This window comes from Conger conger, chromosome 3, assembly GCF_963514075.1.
Source record: "Conger conger chromosome 3, fConCon1.1, whole genome shotgun sequence".
NCBI lineage: Eukaryota > Metazoa > Chordata > Actinopteri > Anguilliformes > Congridae > Conger > Conger conger.
The window spans coordinates 74,729,856-74,746,108 of record NC_083762.1 but is presented as its reverse complement, the minus strand read 5'-3'; the positions used below and the strand labels follow the sequence as shown (position 1 = coordinate 74,746,108).

Genomic DNA, 16,253 nt, shown 5'->3' with positions numbered 1-16,253 from the left:
TGTTGTTATTTTCGCACTATCGCGGCGTCAGAAGAATATCACATACAACAATGACTTGGCAAGTACGGCTGATCATCTCTGTCATTTCTCTCGGTTCGGTATCTGGGCAGGTTAGCTATTCGGTACCGGAGGAAATGCCCAAAGGGTCTTTAGTCGGTAATATAGTGCAGGATCTTGGATTAGATATAAAAAGATTAAAATCTGGTAATGCACATGTATATACTGGAGACGGCACTGAATACATTGAACTGGATAAAGAAAGGGGAGTCCTGCTTATTAAAGAGAGAATAGATCGCGAAGCATTGTGCGGAAAAACGAGTCCTTGTGCTTTACATTTCCAGATAATTATTGAAAACCCGATTGAATATTATGGTATCACTGTAGAGATCATGGACATAAACGATAATGCACCGAGTTTTAAAAAGAGCGAAATGCGTTTCGAAATAATCGAGTCGTATTCGCCTGGTGCGAGATTTCTGCTGGAGAAAGCAATGGATCCGGATGTGGGTGTCAATGCCCTGCAGGGATACTCGCTTAAACCAACCGATAATTTTAACCTAAAATTGCACAATTTGCCAGATGGGAGTAAAAAAGTAGAAATGGTTCTACAGAAACCACTAGACAGAGAAAAACAAGATGAGCTCTCATTGACGTTAACAGCAATAGATGGCGGCGAACCCCAGTTGTCAGGCACAGTGCAAATACGTATCACCGTGCTCGACGCGAATGATAACGTGCCTATTTGTGCTCAGTCTGTTTACAAGACTTCTATCATAGAGAATGTCCCTCAAGGGTCAGTTTTAACCAGAATAAGCGCCTCTGACGCAGATCAAGGTTCGAATGGAAAAGTAACATATTATATTTCTAATACAGCGGAGGATGTTGCGGAACTCTTTGAAGTGGACCAGGATAACGGTGAAGTCAAATTAATTGGAAATGTGGATTATGAAAAAGAAAAGCATTATGAAATTGACATTGAAGCCAGAGATTACGGAGGGAAATCAGATTCTTGTAAAGTAATAGTGGATGTTATTGATGCAAATGATAATAAGCCTGTAATTAATATAATGTCAAAATCAAAATTCATTTCCGAAGATTCTAAAGCAGGCACGGTTGTTGCAATTATAAACATCCAGGACGCTGATTCTGAGACGAATGGACAAGTAAATTGTGTTATAAATGAAGACATCCCATTTACAATTAAATCGACATCAATTAACGTCTTCAGCATCGTTTCTGATAATGTTTTGGATCGGGAGACACACTCTCAGTTCAACATCAGTGTAACCTGCTCTGATGAGGGAGTGCCCTCTCTCTCAAGTGGCGTCACTCTCACTGTACAAGTATCAGATGTGAATGACAACGCGCCCGCCTTTGAAAAGAGTTCATACGAAGTTCACATTAAAGAAAATAACAGCCCGGGCCTCTCCATATTTGCAGTAAAAGCCAGAGACGCCGACTGGAACCAGAATGCTCGTGTTTCTTATATACTGGAGGAAGGGACTGTTAATGGCGTGTCAGTCTCCTCGTATGTCACTGTGAACTCTGACAGTGGCGTCATCCACGCCGTGCGCTCTTTTGACTATGAGCAGATTAAGGATTTCAAGTTCCGCGTAAAAGCGCAAGATGGAGGCTCTCCTCCCCTCTGTAGTAATGTCACAGTGAAGATATTAATTCAAGACCAGAACGATAACGCACCTCAGATTCTCTATCCAGTACTAAGTGGAGGGTCTGTCGTGGCTGAAATTGTGCCTCGTTCGGCTGATGTCGGCTATCTTGTTACTAAAGTGGTCGCTATTGATGTGGACTCTGGACAGAATGCCTGGCTCTCATATAAAATGCTGAAATCGACAGACAGAGCGCTGTTTGAAGTGGGTTTACAGAATGGAGAAATAAGAACTTCACGCCAGGTCACTGATAAAGATGCTGTCAAACAAAGACTCACGGTTGTAGTGGAGGACAACGGACAGCCTTCTCGCTCAGCCACTGTAAATGTGAACGTGGCGGTGGCTGACAGCTTCCCGGAAGTGCTCTCGGAATTCACCGAATTTACGCAAGACAAGGTTTATAATGATAATCTCACTTTTTATTTAGTCCTGGCCTTGTCTGTCGTTTCATTTCTTTTTATTGTCTCCCTAATTGCCATACTGTCGGTAAAGTGCTACAGATGGAGACGTGAACAATTGTTTTATAAATCAAACGGAAACCTTCCAGTTATACCCTACTATCCACCACTTTACGCAGACGTCGATGGTACAGGAACTCTACAGCACGTGTATAATTACGACATGTGCAGGACGACTGACTCCAGAAAGAGTGATATGAAGTATGTTAGACCTTGCAGTCAGAGCATCATTAGTCTGGACGCCTGTGGAACTCAAACCCTACCGCACGTTGAACAGAAAGGCGCGAATGAGGTTTCAGAAAATCAGGTGAGTTTTTTAGAATGAGCATGGTACTGAACGTCCCTTCGCACAATTCTCTGAAACCGCAATGATTTATAATGATATATTTGAACGTGATGGGTCATCACCCCTGACCACAGTGCAATCAAATTGTGGTTTATGTTTCCTTTTAACCTACTTTATTTCTTCTAAATAGTCAAATTAGCAGCAGAAGTAGAAGTAGTAGTAGGTATTGTTGTTGTTGTTGTTGTTGTTGTTGTTGTTGTTGTTGTTGTTGTTGTTGTTGTTGTTAGTACAGTACTAGTGATAGTAGTAGTCTAAATAGTAACAGCAGTAGTCTTAGTAATATCTAAATACAGAAGGCACTTTTTGCATCTGTCCTATATTTAGGCCATTACTTTGGTGTTTTCGCCTTATCATTAAGGCAAACGTGTGAAAGTAATGAGAAGTCATGACAGGTCTCCCTCAATGAAGCATTTACATTTTAAATGTTTTTCAGGAATACTGTCAGATTGTTTCACTTGTACTGTGTGTGTGTGTGTGTGTGTGTGTGTGTGTGTGTGTGTGTGTGTGTGTGTGTGTGTGTGTGAGTATGTGTGTGTATTTTCCTTTTATTCTCAATTTTCAGTCTGAGAATTGGGGTTTTTTCACAGAATACACAGAAATATTTTCAGTTCTCTGGTAGTGTATGGTTTACTCTGATAGAGTACATGTCGTCCCATGTAGTCTTAGAAACACTGTTGAATGAAAACTTGGAGTTTACAGTGCACTTTCGTCCCTGCTTTGTGTACAAACATCCTGAGAATGTCATCCATAGTCAATGTTTTTTTGAATCTCAGGATTACAGGGCCGGCTTGGGCAGAATCATTCTGTTATCTATTCCTATCCACAGAGATATTAAGAGTTTTATGTTTCGATGATTCACTCTATGTTTGGAATATGAGTAAGGAGCCACTTTCTGTTTTCTTATCTGGGAAGAGCCAATATACCTAAGCTTTGGTATTAGATGGCTGTCTGGAACAGACAATGTGACTTAACATAACAATGCTTGTGGATACATTGCTTGTACATACACATACACATACATACATACATACATACATACATACATACATACATACATACATACATAATCTATTCACAAAATGAACTAAACAGTCTATGATACCTTTTTTAAAGATGCATAATCTGATTGCAGGTACTTTTCTCAAATCTATGGGATACATTATTACATGTTCAGTTATTATTTCAACACACAATGCACATACAATGCACACTTACACAAGAGGATGAATAGTCAGTGAATTATCACAGCTAAAGGTTCAAAGACAAAGACAAGCTGATCTATTTTACAGACATTTATTCAAAATGCTTCCTTGACTGACATATTTGAAACGGACATTTGCAGCTCAGTTTTTATACTGAGAGTGCCGCAATTGATTGGTGTGGTGTCGTTTGTTTATTGTACACAGCTTATATGTATTTGTATTCATTTTATCATTGTATGTGCATATACATATTATGTCTTTAAAATGAAGAGTTTGCAGTTCTGTATTTGAACTCAAAGTGCCGCTGTTGATCGGTGTGGTGCTGATTGTGAGCATATTTCCAGTAGGACCTCCCCTGCACTCTCCCTGTAAGCGACAGAGAGAACTACACGTCTCGCACAGTTGATCATGAACCAGTGACTGCGGATAGCTCGAGCTGCTTCCTTTGTTTCATCGGGATCAAAAAAATATTTTCCATTCTCACTGGATTGTATGTTCTACAGAGGAGCCATTTTATTACGGATGTTGTTATTTTCGCACTATCGCGGCGTCAGAAGAATATCACATAGAACAATGACTTGGCAAGTACGGCTGATCATCTCTGTCCTTTTTCTCGGTTCAGTATCTGGGCAGGTTAGCTATTCGGTACCGGAGGAAATGCCCAAAGGGTCGTTAGTCGGTAATATAGTGCAGGATCTTGGGTTAGATATAAAAAGATTAAAATCTGGCAACGCTCATGTTTATACTGGAGACGGCACTGACTACATTGAACTGAATAAAGAAAGGGGTGTCCTTCTTATTAAAGAGAGAATAGATCGCGAAGGATTGTGCGGAAAAACGAGCCCCTGCGCTTTACATTTCCAGATAATTATTGAAAACCCGATTGAATATTATGGTATCACTGTAGAGATCATGGACATAAACGATAATGCACCGAGTTTTAAAAAGAGCGAAATGCGTTTTGAAATAATCGAGTCGAATTCGCCTGGTGCGAGATTTCTGCTGGAGAAAGCAATGGATCCGGATGTGGGTGTCAATGGCCTGCAGGGATACTCGCTTAAACCAACCGACAATTTTAACCTAAAATTGCACAGTTTGCCAGATGGGAGTAAAAAAGTAGAAATGGTTTTACAGAAAACATTAGATAGAGAAAAACAAGATGAACTCTCATTGACGTTAACGGCAATGGATGGCGGCGATCCCCAGATGTCGGGCACCTTGCAGATACGTATCACCGTGCTCGACGCGAATGATAACGCACCTATTTGTGCTCAGTCTGTTTACAAGACTTCTATAATAGAGAATGTGCCTCAAGGGACCGTTTTAACCAGAATAAGCGCCTCTGACGCAGATCAAGGTTCAAATGGAAAAGTTACATATTCTATTTCTAACACAGCCGAGGATGTTGCTGAACTCTTTGAAGTAGATCAGGATAACGGGGAAGTGAAATTAATAGGAATAGTGGATTATGAAACAGAGAAGCATTATGAAATTGACATTGAAGCCACAGATTACGGAGGGCATTCAGATTCCTGTAAAGTAATAGTGGATGTGACTGATACAAATGATAATAAACCTGTCATTAATGTCATGTCAAAATCAAAATTAATTTCCGAAGATTCTAAAGCAGGCACAGTTGTTGCAATTATAAACATCCAAGATGCTGATTCTGGTACGAATGGACATGTGGGCTGTGTTATTAATGAAAATATTCCATTTACAATTAAATCGACATCAATTAACGTCTTCAGCATCGTTTCTGATAATGTTTTGGATCGGGAGACACACTCTCAGTTCAACATCAGTGTTACCTGCTCTGATGAGGGAGTGCCCTCTCTCTCAAGTGGCGTCTCTCTCACCGTACAAGTATCAGATGTGAATGACAACGCGCCCGCCTTTGAAAAGAGTTCATACGAAGTTCACATTAAAGAAAATAACAGCCCGGGCCTCTCCATATTTTCAGTAAAAGCCAGAGACGTCGACTGGAACCAGAATGCACGTGTTTCTTATATACTGGAGGAAGGTACTGTTAAAGGCGTATCAGTCTCCTCGTATGTCTCTGTGAACTCTGACAGTGGAGTCATCCACGCAGTGCGCTCTTTTGACTACGAGCAGATTAAGGATTTCCAGTTCCGCGTAAAAGCGCAAGATGGAGGCTCTCCTCCCCTCTGTAGTAATGTCACAGTGAAGATATTAATTCAAGATCAGAACGATAACGCACCTCAGATTCTCTACCCAGTACTAAGTGGAGGGTCTGTCGTGGCTGAAATCGTGCCTCGTTCGGCCGATGTAGGCTATCTTGTTACTAAAGTGGTCGCTGTTGATGTGGACTCCGGACAGAATGCCTGGCTCTCATATAAACTGCTGAAATCGACAGACAGAGCGCTGTTTGAAGTGGGTTTACAGAATGGAGAAATACGGACTTTACGTCAAGTCACCGATAAAGATGCTGTCAAACAAAGACTCACTGTTGTAGTGGAGGACAACGGACAGCCTTGTCGCTCAGCTACAGTAAATGTTAACGTGGCGGTGGCTGACAGCTTCCCGGAAGTGCTCTCGGAATTCACCGATTTTACGCAAGACAAGGTTTATAATGATAATCTCACTTTTTATTTAGTCCTGGCCTTGGCTGTCGTTTCATTTATTTTCATTGTCTCCCTAATTGCTATACTGTCGGTAAAGTGCTACAGATGGAGACGTGAACAATTGTTTTATAAATCAAACGGTAACCTTCCAGTTATACCCTACTATCCACCACTTTACGCAGACGTCGATGGTACAGGAACTCTACAGCACGTGTATAATTACGACATGTGCAGGACGACTGACTCCAGAAAGAGTGATATGAAGTATGTTAGACCGTGCAGTCAGAGCATCATTAGTCTGGACGCCTGTGGAACTCAAACCCTGCCTCACGTTGATCAGAAAGGCGCGATTGAGGTTTCAGAAAATCAGGTGAGTTTTTCAGAATGAGCACGGTGCTGAAGGTCCCTTCGCACAATTTTCTAAAACCACAAAGAGTTATAATTATATATGGTCAGGGGCGATGGGTCTTCACCCTTTTCCCCAATGCAATTGAATGATAAGTCATCACTCAGTCCGGATGGGTTATGTTTCCTTTTCAACGACTGGTACATGTATTTCTGCCAAATATTCGAATTAGCAGCAGCAGAAGTAGATGTTGGAATAGGCATTGTTGTTGTTGTTAGTACAGTAGTCTTAGTCCTACCAAAATACAGGAGGCACATATTACATCTGTTCTATTTTCAGGCTAATACTTTGTTGTTTTTTCTCCGTAACATTAAGGATTTACAATGGTCACAGTGCTTTATATAAAGAAAGAATTGTCTTCTGACGGGTTCTATAATTGGAACATTTACTTTTTTCAAGTTGTCATGTTGTTTTACTCATGTTTTGTGTCTTTTCCTTTTATTCTCAATTTTAGGTCAGATAAATACATTTTTTTTCACAGTATGCATCGTACAATTTTCAGTGTTAACAAAGTGTATTTTCAGTGCTCTGGTCGTGAAGTTTTACTCTGATAGAGTACATGTGGTCTCTTGGAGTCTTAGGAACATTGTTGAATGACAACTTCGAGTTTACAATGTACCTTCGTTCCTGCTTTCTGTACTAACATACTGAGAATGTCAGCAATCGGTGATTTGTTGGGATATCAGGATAACAGGACGGACTTTGGCTGAATCTTTCTGTTGTCTATGCCTATCCACACAGAGTTTTTTGTTTCCTCAATTCACTCTATGTTTGGAACACGAGTAAGTAGCCGCTTTCTGTTTTCTTATCTAGGAAGTGCCAATATAGATATGCTTTGGTATTAGGTGGCTGTTTGGAACTGACAATGTGACAAAACAAATTGTGTTCATAAACTGCTTGTACTTGCATACATACATGCATACATACATACATACATACATACATACATACATACATACACAATCAATTTAGAAAATGAAGTAATACATATATTGTACCTTTTTAAAATATGCATAATCTGATTGCAGGTACTTTTCTCAAATCTATAGGATACATTATTACACGTTGAGTTATTATTTCAACATACAATGCACCTACAAAAGATGATTAATAGTCAGTGTATTATCGCAGCTAAATGTTGGAAGAAAACGACAGGCTGATCTACTTTACAAACATTTATTCGAAATACTTCCTTGGTGGACATTTTTGAAACGGACATTTGCAGTTCAGTTTTAAACTGAGAGCGCACTGTTGATCGTTGTGGTACTGTTTGTTTATTGTGCACAGCTTACAAGTATTTATATACATTTGATCATTGTATGTGCATATGCATAGTATGTCTTTAAAATGAAGATTTTGCAGTTCTGTTTTTGAACTCAAAGTGCCGCTGTTGATCGGTGTGGTGCTGATTGTGAGCACATTTCCAGTAGGACCTCCCCTGCACTCTCCCTGTAAGCGACAGAGAGAACTACACGTCTCGCACAGTTCATCATGAACCAGTGACTGCGGATAGCTCGAGCTGCTTCCTTTGTTTCAACGGGATCACAAAATATTTTCCATTCTCACTGGGATTGTATGTTCTGCGGAGGAGCCATTTTATTACGGATGTTGTTATTTTCGCACTATCGCGGCGTCAGAAGAATATCACATAGAACAATGACTTGGCAAGTACGGCTGATCATCTCTGTCCTTTTTCTCGGTTCAGTATCTGGGCAGGTTAGCTATTCGGTACCGGAGGAAATGCCCAAAGGGTCGTTAGTCGGTAATATTGTGCAGGATCTTGGGTTAGATATAAAAAGATTAAAATCTGGTAATGCTCATGTATATACTGGAGACGGCACTGACTACATTGAACTGAATAAAGAAAGGGGAGTCCTCCTTATTAAAGAGAGAATAGATCGCGAAGGATTGTGCGGAAAAACGAGCCCCTGCGCTTTACATTTCCAGATTATTCTGGAAAACCCGATTGAATATTACGGTATCACTGTAGAGATCATGGACATAAACGATAACGCACCGAGTTTTAAAAAGAACGAAATGAGGTTTGAAATAAGTGAGTCCGCTTTGCCTGGTGCGAGATTCGTGCTGGAGAAAGCAATGGATCCGGATGTGGGTGTTAATGGCCTGCAGGGATACTTGCTTAAACCAACCGATAATTTTCACCTGAAATTAAACAGTTTGCCAGACGATAGCAAACATGTAGAAATGGTTCTACAGAAACCACTAGATCGAGAAAATCAAAATGAGCTCTCATTGACATTAACGGCAATGGATGGTGGCGATCCCCAGATGTCAGGCACGGTGCAGATACGTATCACGGTACTCGACGCGAATGATAATGCGCCTATTTGTGCTCAGTCTGTTTACAAGGCTTCGATAGTAGAGAATGCTGCTCTGGGGACAATTCTAACTACAGTAAGTGCTTCTGACACAGACGAGGGTTCTAACGCAAAAGTAACATATTCTATTTCTAGCACAGTGCAGGATGTTGCTGAACTCTTTGAAGTAGATCAGTTTAACGGCGAAGTGAAATTAATAGGAAACGTTGATTATGAAAAAGAGAAGCATTATGCAATCAACATCGAAGGCAGAGATTACGGAGGCCTATCCGATTCTTGCAAAGTAATTGTTGATGTCATTGATTCAAATGATAACAAGCCTGTAATTAATATAATGTCAAAATCTAAATTAATTTCCGAAGATTCTAAAGCAGGCACGGTTGTTGCAATTATAAACATCCAAGACGCTGATTCTGAGACGAATGGACAAGTAAATTGTGTTATAAATGAAGACATCCCATTTACAATTAAATCGACATCAATTAACGTCTTCAGCATCGTTTCTGATAATGTTTTGGATCGGGAGACACACTCTCAATTTAACATCAATGTTACCTGCTCTGATGAGGGAGTGCCCTCTCTCTCAAGTGGCGTCACTCTCACCGTACAAGTATCAGATGTGAATGACAACGCGCCCGCCTTTGAAAAGAGTTCATACGAAGTTCACATTAAAGAAAATAACAGCCCGGGCCTCTCCATATTTTCAGTAAAAGCCAGAGACGCCGACTGGAACCAGAATGCTCGTATTTCTTATATACTGGAGGACGGGACTGTTAATGGCGTGTCAGTCTCCTCGCATGTCTCTGTGAACTCTGACAGTGGAGTCATCCACGCAGTGCGCTCTTTTGACTACGAGCAGATTAAGGATTTCCAGTTCCGCGTAAAAGCGCAAGATGGAGGTTCTCCTCCCCTCTGTAGTAATGTCACAGTGAAGATATTAATTCAAGACCAGAACGATAACGCCCCTCAGATTCTCTACCCAGTACTAAGTGGAGGGTCTGTCGTGGCTGAAATCGTGCCTCGTTCGGCCGATGTTGGCTATCTTGTTACTAAAGTGGTCGCTGTTGATGTGGACTCCGGACAGAATGCCTGGCTCTCATATAAACTGCTGAAATCGACAGACAGGGCGCTGTTCGAAGTGGGTTTACAGAATGGAGAAATACGGACTTTACGTCAAGTCACTGATAAAGATTCTGTCAAACAAAGACTCACGGTTGTAGTGGAGGACAATGGACAGCCTTCTCGCTCAGCCACTGTAAATGTGAACGTGGCGGTGGCTGACAGCTTCCCGGAAGTGCTCTCGGAATTCACCGATTTTACGCAAGACAAGGTTTATAATGATAATCTCACTTTTTATTTAGTCCTGGCCTTGGCTGTCGTTTCATTTCTTTTCATTGTCTCCCTAATTGCTATACTGTCGGTAAAGTGCTACAGATGGAGACGTGAACAATTGTTTTATAAATCAAACGGTAACCTTCCAGTTATACCCTACTATCCACCACTTTACGCAGACGTCGATGGTACAGGAACTCTACAGCACGTGTATAATTACGACATGTGCAGGACGACTGACTCCAGAAAGAGTGATATGAAGTATGTTAGACCTTGCAGTCAGAGCATCATTAGTCTGGACGCCTGTGGAACTCAAACTCTACCGCACGTTGAACAGACAGGCTCGAATGAGATTTCAGAAATTCAGGTGAGTTTTTGAGAATGAGCATGGTTTTGAACGCACAATTCTCTGAAACCGCAATGAGTTATTATGCTATATTTTAACGTGATGGGTCATCTCCCCTGACCCCAGAGCAATCAAATTGCGGTTTATGCTTCCTTTTAACCTACTGTATTTCTTCTAAATAGTCAAATTAGCAGCAGAAGTAGAAGTAGTAGTAGGTATTGTTGTTGTTGTCAGTACAGTACTAGTAATAGTTGTAGTCTAAGTAGTAATAGCAGTAGTCTTAGTAATACTTAAATACAGAAGGGACTTTTTACATTTGTCCTTTATTTAGGCCATTACTTTGGTGATTGGTTATGACTGGTCTCCCTCATTGAAATATTTACATTTTAAATGTTTTTCAGGAATAATTTCATATTGTTTCACTTGTATTGTGTATGTGAGAGAGTCTGCGCATGTATTTTCATGGCTCAGGCAGTAAGAGCAGTTGTCTTGCAGTCGGAGGGTTGCTGGTTCAATCCCCCGCCCGGGCTGTGTCGAAGTGTCCCTGAGCAAGACATCTAACCCCCAAAATGCTCCTGACGAGCTGGTCGGTGTCTTGCATGGTAGCCAATCACCGTTGGTGTGTGTGTGAGTGTGTGTGTATGAATGGGTGAATGAGAAGAATCAATTGTACAGCGCTTTGGATAAAGGCGCTATATAAATGTCAACCATTTACCATTTATTCTCAATTTTCAGTCTGAGAATTAGGTTTTTTTCACAGAATACAAAGTAAAATTTTCAGCATTAAGGAAAGTGTATTTTCAGTGCTCTGGTAGTGTATGGTTTACTCTGATAGAGTACATGTTGTCCCATGGAGTCTTAAAAACATTGTTGAATGAAGACTTGGAGTTTACTGTGTACTTTAATTCCTGCTTTCTGTTCAAACATTCTGAGAATGTCAGCCCCAGTTGATTTTTGGGGGATTTTAGGATTACAGGGCAGGCTTGGGCAGAATCATTCTGTTATCTATGCCTATCCACAGAGAAATTAGACGTTTCTGTTTCCATGATTGACTCTATGTTTGGAACATGAGTAAGGAGTCGTTTTCTGTGTTCTTATCTGGGAAGTGCCAATATAAGAAAGCTTTGGTGTTAGGTGGCTGTTTGGAACAGACAATGTGACATCACCAAACAATACTTGTGAATACATTGTTTGTACATATACACACACATGCCTGCATACATGCATACATATATGCATACATGCATATACAGTCCATTTACAAAATCAACAAAACGGTCTCTGATACTTTTTAAAATATGCATAATCTGATTGCTGGTACTATTCTAAAAAGACTAATGATGAAATGTTCAATTATTATTTCAACATACAGTGCGGATACACAAACCTACACAGGAATTTTAATAGTCTGTGTATTATCGCAGCTAAACGTTCTCAGAAAAATAAGAAACCAAAGTCTTCTCAGAAACAGACAAGCTAATCTATTTTACAGACATTTATTCGAAATGCTTCCTTGAGTGACATATTTGAAACGGACATTTGCAGTTCAGTTTTAAACTGAGAGCGCCACTATTGATTGGTGTGGTGCCGTTTGTTTATTGTCCACAGCTTACTTGTATTTGTATTAATGTCATCATTGTATGTGCATATCCAGATATAATGTCTTGAAAATGAAGATTTTGCAGTTCTGTATTTGAACTCAAAGTGCCGCTGTTGATCGGTGTGGTGCTGATCGTGAGCACATTTCCAGTAGGACCTCCCCTGCACTCTCCCTGTAAGCGACAGAGAGAACTACACGTCTCGCACAGTTGATCATAAACCAGTGACTGCGGATAGCTCGAGCAGCTTCCTTTGTTTCAACGGGATCACAAAAATATTTTCCATTCTTACTGGATTGTATGTTCTGCGGAGGAGCCATTTTATTACGGATGTTGTTATTTTCGCACTATCGCGGCGTCAGAAGAATATCACACAGAACAATGACTTGGCAAGTACGACTGATCATTTCCGTCCTTTCTCTCGGTTCAGTCTACGGACAGGTTAGCTATTCGGTACCGGAGGAAATGCCCAAAGGGTCGTTAGTCGGTAATATAGTGCAGGATCTTGGGTTAGATGTAAAAAGATTAAAATCTGGTAATGCTCATGTATATACTGGAGACGGCACTGACTACATTGAACTGAATAAAGAAAGGGGAGTCCTCCTTATTAAAGAAAGAATAGATCGCGAAGGATTGTGCGGAAAAACGAGCCCCTGCGCTTTACATTTCCAGATAATTCTTGAAAACCCGATTGAATATTATGGCATCACTGTAGAGATCACGGACATTAATGATAATGCGCCAAGGTTTAAAAAGACTGAAATGCGGTTTGAGGTAATCGAATCGTCTTTGCCTGGTGCGAGGTTCGTGCTGGAGAAAGCAATGGATCCGGATGTCGGTGTAAATGGCCTGCAAGGATACTCGCTTAAACCAACTGATCATCTTAACCTAAAATTGCATAGTTTGCCAGACGGTAGCAAAAACGTAGAAATGCTTCTACATAAGCCGTTAGATCGAGAAAAACAAGATGAGCTGTCATTGACGTTAACGGCGACGGATGGCGGCGATCCCCAGTTGTCAGGCACGGTGCAGATACGTATCACGGTACTCGATGCGAATGATAACGCGCCTATTTGTGCTCAGTCTGTTTACAAGGTTTCTGCAATAGAGAATGTGACCCAAGGGACCGTTTTAACTAGAATTAGCGCCTCTGACGGAGATCAAGGTTCCAATGGAAAAGTAACATATTCGATTTCTAACACAGCGGACGATGTTGCTGAACTCTTTGAAGTAGATCAGGATAATGGTGATGTGAAATTAATAGGAAATGTGGATTATGAAAAAGAGAAGCATTATGAAATAAACATCGAAGCCAGAGATTACGGAGGGCATTCAGATTCCTGTAAAGTAATAGTGGATGTCACTGATACAAATGATAACAAGCCTGTAATTAATATAATGTCAAAATCAAAATTAATTTCCGAAGATTCGAAGGAAGGCACGGTTGTTGCAATTATGAACATCCAAGACGCAGACTCTGGGACGAATGGACACGTAAATTGTGTTATGAATGAAAATATTCCATTTACAATTAAATCGACATCAATTAACGTCTTCAGCATCGTTTCTGATAACGTTTTGGATCGGGAGACACACTCTCAGTTTAACATCAGTGTTACCTGCTCTGATGAGGGAGTGCCCTCTCTCTCAAGTAGCGTTACTATCACCGTACAAGTATCAGATGTGAATGACAACGCGCCCGCCTTTGAAAAGAGTTCATATGAAGTTCACATTAAAGAAAATAACAGTCCGGGTCTCTCCATGTTTTCAGTAAAAGCCAGAGATGCCGACTGGAACCAGAATGCTCGTGTTTCTTATATACTGGAGGAAGGGACTGTTAATGGCGTGTCAGTCTCATCATATGTGTCTGTGAATTCTGACAGTGGAGTCATCCACGCCGTGCGCTCTTTTGACTATGAGCAGATTAAGGATTTCCAGTTCCGCGTAAAAGCGCAAGATGGAGGCTCTCCTCCCCTCTGTAGTAATGTCACAGTGAAGATATTAATTCAAGACCAGAACGATAACGCACCTCAGATTCTCTACCCAGTACTAAGTGGAGGGTCTGTCGTGGCTGAAATTGTGCCTCGTTCGGCTGATGTCGGCTATCTTGTTACTAAAGTGGTCGCTGTTGATGTGGACTCCGGACAGAATGCATGGCTTTCATATAAACTGCTGAAATCGACAGACAGAGCGCTGTTTGAAGTGGGCCTGCAGAATGGAGAAATAAGAACTTCACGCCAGGTCACTGATAAAGATGCTGTCAAACAAAGACTCACTGTTGTTGTTGAGGACAACGGACAGCCTTCTCGCTCAGCCACAGTAAATGTAAACGTGGCTGTGGCTGACAGCTTCCCGGAAGTGCTCTCGGAATTCACCGATTTTACGCAAGACAAGGTTTATAATGATAATCTCACTTTTTATTTAGTCCTGGCCTTGGCTGTCGTTTCATTTCTTTTCATCGTCTCCATAATTGCCATACTGTCGGTAAAGTGCTACAGATGGAGACGTGAACAATTATTTTACAAATCAAACGGAAACCTTCCAGTTATACCCTACTATCCACCACTTTACGCAGACGTCGATGGTACAGGAACTCTACAGCACGTGTATAATTACGACATGTGCAGGACGACTGACTCCAGAAAGAGTGATATGAAGTATGTTAGACCTTGCAGTCAGAGCATCATTAGTCTGGACGCCTGTGGAACTCAAACTCTACCGCACGTTGAACAGAAAGGCGCGAATGAGGTTTCAGAGAATCAGGTGAGTTATTCAATGAACATGGTACTGAACGTCCCTGCATACCATTTTCTGAAACCACTCTGAGTTATAATTATCTATGGTCAGGGCGATGGGTCATCACTATTGACCCCAGTGTAATTGAAGTATTAGACCTGAGTCTGTTAGATGGTTTATGTTTCCTTTTTACCAACTGGTACATGTATTTCTCCCAAATATTCAAATTAGCAGCAGCAAAAGTAGATGTTGTTGAAGGCATTATTGTTGTTAGTACAGTAGTCTTAATAATACCAAAATACAGGAGGCACATATTGCATCTATTCTATTTTCAGGCTAATACTTTGGACTTTTTCCGGGTAACAATAACAATGTGCAATGGTCACAGTGTTTTATATAAAGAAAACAATGTCTTTTGGCAGGTTTCTATAATTTAAACATTTACATTTTTTTCAAGAACTCAGTCGTGTTGTTTTACTTATATTGTATTTGTGATTTCTATTTATTCTCAATTTTCAGTCAGATAAATACACTTTTTTGACAGTCAACATAGTAGCGTTTTCAGTGTTCAGCAAAGTTTATTTTCAGTGCTCCGGTAGTGTAGTTTTACTCTGATAGAGTACATGTGGTGCCATGTAGTCTTAGAAACATTGTTGAGTGAAAACTTGGAGTTTACAGTGCACTTTCATTTCTACTTTCTGTTCAAACTGTTTGGGACAGACAATGTGACACAACATAACAATGCTTGTGGATAATTTGCTTGTACATACATACATACATACATACATACATACACACATACATAAATACATAATCCATTTACAAAATTAAACAAATCAGTCCATGATAGTTTTTGAAAATGGGCATAATCGTATCACCGGTACTTTTCTAAAGATTACATGATTAATTATTATTACATGTGCAATTATTATTCCAGCATACAATGCACATACACATATGCAGCCTATACATACACCTACACCAACACAGGATGATGAATAGTCAGTGCATTATTGTAGCTGAACGCTCTAAGGAAAATAAGAAACCGCTGTCTTCTCAGAAACAGACCAGCTGATCTATTTTACAGACACTTTATTCTAAATAATTCCTTGACTGACATATTTGAAACTGATATTTGCAGTTCAGTTTTAAACTGAGAGCGCCACTGTTGATCGTGTGCTGCTATTTGTTTATTGTCCACAGCTTACATGTATTTGTATTCATTTCATCATTGTATG

At 40.5% G+C, this 16,253-nt stretch overlaps 5 protein-coding genes across 18 annotated transcripts in view; all 5 read left to right on the top strand.

The window, feature by feature from the left end:
• Positions 1 to 16,253, top strand: part of LOC133123876 (protocadherin gamma-A11-like) — a 165,017-nt gene that overhangs the window by 52,299 nt on the left and 96,465 nt on the right. The gene's annotated exons all lie outside the window — the stretch shown is intronic.
• LOC133125142 (protocadherin beta-18-like) lies at positions 51 to 2,450 on the top strand. The gene is made up of 2 exons (XM_061236884.1): positions 51 to 380; positions 1,668 to 2,450. Exons 1-2 carry the CDS (start codon positions 51 to 53, stop codon positions 2,448 to 2,450), a joined length of 1,113 nt encoding a protein of 370 aa, XP_061092868.1.
• On the top strand, positions 4,144 to 6,646 carry LOC133125139 (protocadherin gamma-A7-like). The gene is made up of 2 exons (XM_061236882.1): positions 4,144 to 4,576; positions 5,864 to 6,646. The coding sequence occupies exons 1-2, from the start codon at positions 4,166 to 4,168 to the stop codon at positions 6,644 to 6,646; spliced, it is 1,194 nt and encodes a 397-aa protein (XP_061092866.1). The 5' UTR covers positions 4,144 to 4,165.
• On the top strand, positions 8,321 to 10,714 carry LOC133125136 (protocadherin gamma-A7-like). The gene is made up of 2 exons (XM_061236873.1): positions 8,321 to 8,650; positions 9,938 to 10,714. The coding sequence occupies exons 1-2, from the start codon at positions 8,321 to 8,323 to the stop codon at positions 10,712 to 10,714; spliced, it is 1,107 nt and encodes a 368-aa protein (XP_061092857.1).
• LOC133125131 (protocadherin gamma-A12-like) lies at positions 11,749 to 16,090 on the top strand. The gene is made up of 4 exons (XM_061236868.1): positions 11,749 to 11,752; positions 12,710 to 12,990; positions 14,278 to 15,042; positions 16,076 to 16,090. Exons 1-4 carry the CDS (start codon positions 11,749 to 11,751, stop codon positions 16,088 to 16,090), a joined length of 1,065 nt encoding a protein of 354 aa, XP_061092852.1.

Bases quoted from the DNA above. Each gene is read 5' to 3' on its own strand.
- LOC133125142 (XM_061236884.1), top strand. From the start codon at position 51: ATGACTTGGCAAGTACGGCTGATCATCTCTGTCATTTCTCTCGGTTCG. The intron at 381-1,667 runs GTAGAGATCATG...GTCACAGTGAAG, and splicing joins TTGAATATTATGGTATCACT to ATATTAATTCAAGACCAGAA.
- LOC133125139 (XM_061236882.1), top strand. From the start codon at position 4,166: ATGTTCTACAGAGGAGCCATTTTATTACGGATGTTGTTATTTTCGCAC. The intron at 4,577-5,863 runs GTAGAGATCATG...GTCACAGTGAAG, and splicing joins TTGAATATTATGGTATCACT to ATATTAATTCAAGATCAGAA.
- LOC133125136 (XM_061236873.1), top strand. From the start codon at position 8,321: ATGACTTGGCAAGTACGGCTGATCATCTCTGTCCTTTTTCTCGGTTCA. The intron at 8,651-9,937 runs GTAGAGATCATG...GTCACAGTGAAG, and splicing joins TTGAATATTACGGTATCACT to ATATTAATTCAAGACCAGAA.
- LOC133125131 (XM_061236868.1), top strand. The intron at 12,991-14,277 runs GTAGAGATCACG...GTCACAGTGAAG, and splicing joins TTGAATATTATGGCATCACT to ATATTAATTCAAGACCAGAA.